The sequence below is a fragment of the Numida meleagris genome, chromosome 6 (assembly GCF_002078875.1).
Source record: "Numida meleagris isolate 19003 breed g44 Domestic line chromosome 6, NumMel1.0, whole genome shotgun sequence".
In the NCBI taxonomy this organism is placed as follows: Eukaryota; Metazoa; Chordata; class Aves; order Galliformes; family Numididae; genus Numida; species Numida meleagris.
In genome coordinates, this window is record NC_034414.1 from 23,442,872 (window position 1) to 23,450,964 (window position 8,093).

The 8,093-nt window shown below is 35.9% G+C and overlaps 1 protein-coding gene across 1 annotated transcript in view; it reads left to right on the plus strand.

The window, feature by feature from the left end:
• The window catches only part of MYBPC3 (myosin binding protein C, cardiac), a 67,794-nt gene that overhangs the window by 11,801 nt on the left and 47,900 nt on the right, over positions 1-8,093 (plus strand). Inside the window, exons 3-10 of the mRNA XM_021401421.1 lie at positions 766-861; positions 1,118-1,204; positions 1,352-1,500; positions 2,460-2,577; positions 3,337-3,385; positions 4,189-4,233; positions 6,138-6,194; positions 6,911-6,913. Of these exons, the coding sequence (XP_021257096.1) occupies positions 766-861; positions 1,118-1,204; positions 1,352-1,500; positions 2,460-2,577; positions 3,337-3,385; positions 4,189-4,233; positions 6,138-6,194; positions 6,911-6,913 (604 nt within the window). The remainder of the gene's footprint in view (positions 1-765; positions 862-1,117; positions 1,205-1,351; positions 1,501-2,459; positions 2,578-3,336; positions 3,386-4,188; positions 4,234-6,137; positions 6,195-6,910; positions 6,914-8,093) is intronic.

An 8,093-nucleotide genomic window follows, 5' to 3' on the forward strand; every position in this document is an offset into this window, starting at 1 on the left:
TACAGAGGAGCCACTCACATTATTCTCTGGCACAACATGGCCAGATACCTCTGGTGGAAAAGGCACTGCAAATTGCTGAGAAACTGCACATGGGACTTAAGAGAGGGGTAAGCAAGGCCCTTTGGAAGTGTCTCTGCTACCTAAGGGGAAGAAATATTACAGCAACTGAATCAGTTTGAGAAATTCTACTTCCCTTCCTCTGTCGTAGTTGCTCATTCTTCAAATATTTCTATGTTCAAACATTTCTACCTTCTCTAGAGCACCAAATGAACTAGCCTGAATTTGTCTGCAAGATCGTGTTTTTAAATTAGGAGGCATAAATTTCCATGAACTAGAGGAGAAAATGATAGGGGGAATTTTAAAGTACTTTATCCATATTGATTGAAAATAGCGTCTAGATCTTCTCCCAAACTACACAGAGCTGCAGTGTTTAGAGCATTACATTCCAAACATGGAATGAAGAGAAATCTCATGAAAAAGCAAAGTCCTCATAAAAATCGTAACTGCATCACTTTTCACTACTTTTTCTATTTTTTCTATAACTGAGGCTAACAATAGCATTAATCATCAGCTGACAAGTTTCTGTATATCGCGAATGCAGAATTCAGAAATTCAGATATCAGTCCTTTCCCAGCTCAGCAAAGAGCCTTAACATCCAGGTGTCAGTAGGCACCTTCTCCTAACAGCAAATCTAAGTTCTAGAAAACTTAGAAGATTTATTCAGAAAGAAAGCATTCTCTAATTTGGGTTTACATTCATTTCCAGAAAAGAGTGAGCCAGTTGCTCCTGCCGAAGCTTCTCCTGCCCCAGCTGCCTCAGAGTTGCCTGCTCCACCAGTAGAAAGCAACCAAAATTCAGAAGGTAATAAAGAACTCCTGCTGTTATTAAGTCTGGTACATTAGCAGAAGGGAAGAACTGGAAAAGGAAATCCTTGCAGTAAGTGAGGTAGAGATTAGGAGAATGCTAGTATTAGATGACAGAGAATAAAGAATAAGGAATCTCAGAGACAGAAGAAACATACTGAGACATTTTAAAATGACTTAACAAATTTTTTGTATAGGTCATATCAGAAGTTGATGCAGGAAGTCCTAACTAGTCATTGTTCTGTTTGATGCAGTTCCACCTGTTGAGACTCAACCAGAAGAGCCCGTAGACCCTATTGGGCTCTTTGTGACACGACCTCAGGATGGAGAAGTTACTGCTGGTGAGTACAAAATCTAAGTCTACTGGTTGCAAACTGCACCTGCTGCCTGTTTAGCTCTCTGCTAAGGGATGACTGCAGTGATCTAAAAGATATACTAAACAAAACAACATTGCTCATAATCTTATTTTATCCTACTTGCCTTACAAGGTGGAAACATCACTTTCACTGCCAAAGTTGCAGGTGAGAGCCTGCTGAAGAAACCATCAGTGAAATGGTTCAAAGGAAAGTGGATGGACCTGGCAAGCAAAGTGGGGAAACATCTCCAGCTGCATGACAGCTATGATAGAAACAACAAGGTACAACTGGTAGCATAAGATTCTTAGCCTTCTAGGTATTAATCTTTAATGTGGGGAAAATATAAAATTATCTAGAAATGTTTTCATATTGAGGTACCCAAAGCTCCACACGATGCTATATTTATGCTTGCACATCTATGCTTTGACCATGCAGACAAGGGACAAGCACTACATACAGACTCTTTTGTTTACTTCATCTATGATGAAAAGAGAAAATATGTAGAGGACTGGAGAAGTAGTTTTGCACTACCTTATGTAGAATGTTCTATCTCCCACTCAAGTAATAAATACTGATTATATGTAAGAGAAACCAATAGATCAGACAGATATTCACATGTGATCTGTCATATTTTTACACAGATTAAGTATTCGGCTATTTGTGTTGGAATTTACTGTTCTCTAGACTAATATAAGTAGCACAGCAAGATCCATTTCTACCACAAAAATGCCCAAGGATACACAAGAGAGTCTGAACCATGGCTTCTCACCCCATGTACTATATGAAGCACTACCACCCTCTTCTGGATGGAACAGAACAGACTTGCTCACAAATAAATGAGCCACTAATTTCGCTTAATTTTTAGATGTACTGCATACGTTCTGGAAAGAGGCTATATTTGTTTAATGAAAGCTCTACTGCTGTTTCTAATGTACAAGCAGTTACTATATGTAATGACTGTACACACCAGAACATCAGTATAGCGTGCTAATATAACATCACATTCTCTTACAGACCTGTACCAACCATACTCCTTAGATGTTCTCACTGAATTAGGAATATGTAATTTTTATGACAGTAACATGTTACACATTCAGGACATTCTTAATTCTAAAAGGAAACAAAAATATTTAATCACTTGCCTGCTTATTTTTATGCCTTAAAATGCTGTATTCTCTCTCTCTCTCCTTCAGCATTTCATTTTCTAACTTGCAAAATGTACCACTGGTCTCTGTTCTAGGTGTACACCTTTGAAATGGAAATCATAGAAGCAAATATGACTTTTGCAGGAGGATACAGATGTGAGGTGTCTACCAAGGACAAGTTTGATAGTTCTAACTTCAACCTGATAGTCAATGGTAAGATGAACTCCTGCCGCCTTGTTTCTCATTCATACTTCTTTCTTCCTGTATGCTCATCAGCAATTCCTTCTAGCACACGGCATCTGATAGACAAACATCTCAAGTATAGATCTGAAGAGCTTACACTTACAAAGGCCTGTAGATGAGAATTAGGATAAGTTGGCAGATACAGAGCATTCGAAGGAACACTTGGATGTCACTCAAGCCGTGTTCTTAAAGAAAGTACACAGCAAGGTACAAAGCAGCCCAACTGCTCTATGGCTTTATGCTGATTTTGGGAGATTAGAACAGAGTAATTCAGGTTCATCCTACGCAACATCCTTGGTGGAGTTTCTGTAAATTATTACCTATTCCCAGGAATTTACCTTTGCTTTCAGAGAATGAATAAAAACTGTTTTCCAATAGTTTTCTCATTGGAGTTTCAAAATACTCTGTGAAGCTAGCATTGAAACTAAAATTTACCAGCAGAGGAATTAACAAACAAGAGGGAAGACAATTTGTCCTGTTGCAGACAATTATGGAGCATGAGACAGAATTAAGCTACACACTGAACACTACATGTTGGGAGCAAATCAGTGACAGTTATGTGCTTAAGGCTACTGCTTCAATCCTCCAGTATGTGATTGATCACAACTTACAACGTAAGAACTTCAGAATAAAATGACTGTAACTGAAAAGCTTTATAAATAGCACTGTATTTTTTGCATTATTTTGACTTGCCATCCCATACTCGTTTGTCACTCTTTGTCATATCAGAGGCACCAGTAAGTGGAGAAATGGATATTCGTGCTGCCTTCCGACGCACGTGAGTATGTATAGTTGAATCTTGCATAGACTGGATTATATTTCCATGCAGAATTCATTACTTTCCTAGACAAAGATTAATTAAAAGCAAAGCAGTTCTACCAACAAGCACAAAGATCGGGATGTCTATTCAAATATGTCTACTATTAAAATACTAAATAACATCTAGGAATCATCTAAGAGAATTTAGACTTTGTACTCGCATAATCATCATGCTTGTCTTAATTTTGCAGTTGATAATTTCTAACATTTTATGAATTTTAGAATTAACAACATGTTTTTTCATTGTTGAGTATTTCTTCTCCCTTTGTGTAAGTTGGTTTCCATTTTATTTTTTTGGGTATTTTTGCTAAGTTATTAGACCAAGAACACTCCAACAGACATCAAGTCCTCTAACATAGGTGAAAATTTAACCGTGGCAACTGCTTGATTTTTTCCAGACAAGTGTTATTTTTGTATGAGATTTTACATAGGATTTTACATTATATCACAAAGAAGTAAAAAAGGCTTGCAGACGTTATCTAAAGCCAAATGCAGCTGTAAGTAGCTGACGAGCTTTGCTGTGATGCCTCATAGAGAGGAATCTTTCTGCTGCATTGTGTTAATTTCACTGCAGTGGAATTAGGCTTTCAAGAGTTTCTCTTCTTGCTAGCAGAATTAAAAGAATTATCTCAGAATTAGCTGAGAGTGAGTACACGAGCAGCTTCAGGCTGCTCAGATTTTTAGCTCCTTCTTTAAGAAGGAAGCCAAATATAAAACAGAACTATTTAAGTCTGAAGCTCTGTGTTTGATACCCTCACTCAGGAGCCTGGCAGGAGGGGGCAGACGGATGACTTCAGCCTTTCTCAGGTAGTCTATGACTGTGTCAGTGGACAAATTAAAGCCTAACAATGAACTGTCTCTCTCTGATCAGGAAAGAAAAGGATAAAAAAAACCACAGAACTGGATGCACTTTTGATTATGAACACTTAATTTCCCAATAAATAACGGTTTATAGTATTTAGTGCTATATGAGACTAGAACGTATAACAGTAAGAGGTAGTATAAGTGTAAGATATTGAAAACTGTAGTTTGATAGTTCAGTGAGAGGCAGATTCATCACAAAAAATGGCATGTGTTTGGCAAGTGATGTCTTCACGCAAACTTCAAATGATACGCATGTCTGCCCTTCTGTTCTACATATTTTCCTCTAGACTGATCATACCCTAACCAAAATTTTCTCAAAGAAATTTATCAACTCGTATGCATATAAAAATCTATTGTTTCCTGCCGCACTCTCAATCCTAATTATCATTAAAATTTCCATCCTAACTCTTTTGGTCCTGATGTCTTCTAGAGTAATTAAAGTTTGAAATTAGATTTTACTCTACGCATGCTAAAGCAATTTTTCAAGTCTTACTTTTCAGAAAACTAAACGTCAATTGCTGGGCTTTCCTGAAAATCTGATTGTAATTACCATCTTGGAAGTAATAACATGACTAATTCCCCACCCACCTGTAGATTCCGATTTCCTGAATATTTGATTACAAGAAGCCCTTTTAAATTTGATGTTGTAACAGCAATTTCTGTATATATTTTATGCCTGCAACCACTGAAAACCTGCTTAAAGCAAGGAACAAAGTGGCCAGAAATACACTTTCTTGCTTGACTGTTATACCATGAAAATCAACCTTTCTACTACTGTACCATCATGAAAGTAATCACAGAAGTAAAAATGATACTTTCTTAATAGAAAGTTATCTTCTCACAACTTACTTAGAAAAGCAATAATTGTTTTTTTTTCTCACCAACCTTGCATTGTCAGTCAGCACAAAAAAAACAGCTCTCATTTCCCTTCTACTTTTATCACCAGTAAAATGCCCATCCCTTATCTGCTGAGGCCATTTTCTTACACACTTTTATATTTGTTCATGCCATATCAAGTTCCCCTTACATTCTGTTTACACTTTCTGATGTAACTAGCACCGTATGTTATCAGACACCATTCTTTCCACTACCACTAGCTCAGTTGAAAGAGTAATTTCTGTATATACATTAATTAAAGATCAAGTTTTGCTACTGGAGGAATCATAATGCCATGACATGGCATCACCAGATTCTTGTTCTCATAAATCAATTCATCACAATATTGTTTGTAATGTTACCTCTTGAACAATTTCAACCTCATCTCAGGTTTTAAGTCAGATGACAGAATTCTTCCTTTTGCTCTCCCAAGCACCAATGACGTGATCCTTTTTTTTTTTTTTTTTTTTTTTTTTTTTTTTTTACAACAAACCCTGGAATCAGAAGGAGACTTAATAATAAAAAAAATCTAGTATAATAGCAAAAATAATTGTGATTTTCAACTTTAGAAAGGCTGGTTTTGTACAGGCCCATACTATAAGCAATATCCATATTCCTGAAACTACGGTTTTCTAAAAGCACTAATGGATTCTAAAGGAAAGCTTCTGTAACATCTCTGGGAGAGCAAACACATTCCAGATCAATAGAACCACCCAAATAATACCCTATACAATTTTCCTTATAATCAGAAGGAAGACATGTTCATTAAACCAATTTCTTAAACCTGTATGAAGACCAGTACAGAAAAAAGCACCTAATTAAGTCACCTGCCATGTCAGAGCAAATTCAAAACCGTTTCTAAATCCTTCTACTACTCTCCTACAAAAATATATCTTCTACATCATGATACAATTTTACAAACCATTTCCATTTCCTTTTAAAACTAATTAAGTTTTTCTGTCACTATACAGTACAGAGGGACTTGAAGAATCTGGAGAGTTGAATTTTAGTGCCCTACTCAAAAAGAGGTGAGTAAAAATTCATTAATCTTAGAGAAATGAAATTATCAGCTTCTGCAGAATAACTATGAAAACACTAGAACAAGTGTGAGTAGGTGTAAGTGTAAGTGAAAGTTTCCCAAGTTTACAATCCTTGTAGCTTTTCTAAAGCAGCTCTAGCTGGAAAAAAAGATGACAGGTAATTACGACAGTTTCCCCAAATACTGAGGATTTGCTGCAATCCTGCTGGGTTTACACTAAAGGAAGAAAAAAAAAAGGATTTTTTTTTCCCCCCAGAAAAGACTGGGACTAGCGCAATTATTTCTTTCCACCAGCACTTTTCACTTTAAAAATTAAAATTACAAGATATGTCTGTAAGGCTGTCTTACTAAGAACTTTCTGTCCTAAGTTTTCACAATGCATTGCAGGAAAGAGCTGGGAAAATAAGCATTTCTGTTAGATATGAAAAAGTTACTGTTATTATTACACTATACAGCTATACATTAGATACATGACATTTATGTACTATATAGAGAAATTCCATGTTGTAAACATATTATACAACGTATTTTACTAGTTTGACTTTAAATCATATTTCTTGTTTTTACTTTCACTTTCTTTTGTGAACTTTTTTCTTCCCACTGCCATCCTTCTTTGACACTTCTATCTTCATAACCTCTCTACTTATGTTTTTATTTTTATCACCTCTGTAATCCGGATGTTTTGGATTCCACTGTTGGCAACAGAGAGTAAGATTTTTATTTCTTTTGATTATAAATGCATGGCTCATACTGAATATAGGAAACATATGGTTTGAAACAATGCATGCATTTTCATCTTACATGTAGAAAGTGACAAAAAATTAGATAGTATGAAAGAAAATTATCAGCTGCCAATTTTTGAGATAGAAATGCTTTTAAACAGTCAGTAGAAATTAAGGGTAGGCCATTCAATTCAAATCAATGTGTTTTCCTGTATGTCCTTTGTTTTTCACCATCACTTTCTTTTATAAGCATATGTAAACAGTGCTTGAATTGACAATTTTTCTCATTAATCTGTTGCTTTAAATTCCTTTTAATATAGAAACTAGAAATGGGAAGCTCCTTGTTGATCCCACATCATCTGCCTAATCTACGTGCTAGTGCCTATCAAACATGCTCTCAATTTTTATTACATTCATCATTGAACATGTACAGTGAACATACTACCAAAGTCACTTATTCCATAGATGTACAGGCTTCTGTTACAAATTATTTCTTTTTATTTCAGGTAAAGTGTCCATTGCTCATTATCATCCATTACTATGGGCATGCTTGTTTGTGATTACTGTTCATGGTCATTCTCTCTGTCTCCTGAAGTTACTATAAATGTTTGTCGCTAGACACATGTTTTGCGAATTTAAATGTAGTTGGTGTAACTTTTAACAATCCATGGCTTAGTAAACTTGTGAACCTGTGGTCAGTTTCTGTTCAGGTGTTTGTATCACTATTTATGAGAAGCATTCTAACTTCACGAAGAGTATAGAATCAAGCCATGTCGATGTCTGAAGTAAGGTGTCTTTGGAAAGCAGTAATGCCTCAACGGCCTCATGGCTAACTTGCCCAAAGCAAGCCCCATATTATGTATGACCTCTGTAATACATCCAACTAGAAGTGCATTCTGGTTTTGCACTAATACTATGACCAGAACCCTAAAAGGGGCCAGCTGTAAGAAGAAGAAAGTACAACAATCAAAATTCCTATAGCTGATATTGATATCAAATTTTCTTGTTTCATCACGAACCCCAGAGAAGTATGAGACAAAAAGTGAACTACATCTTTTTTGGTAATTCTAAAGTAAGGAAAATACACCTTCTGAATAACTGCAGTAACCAAAACTGAGAGCTTAAACAGAGTAGTTGCACATACATTCTAATTTCCATATGCAAAA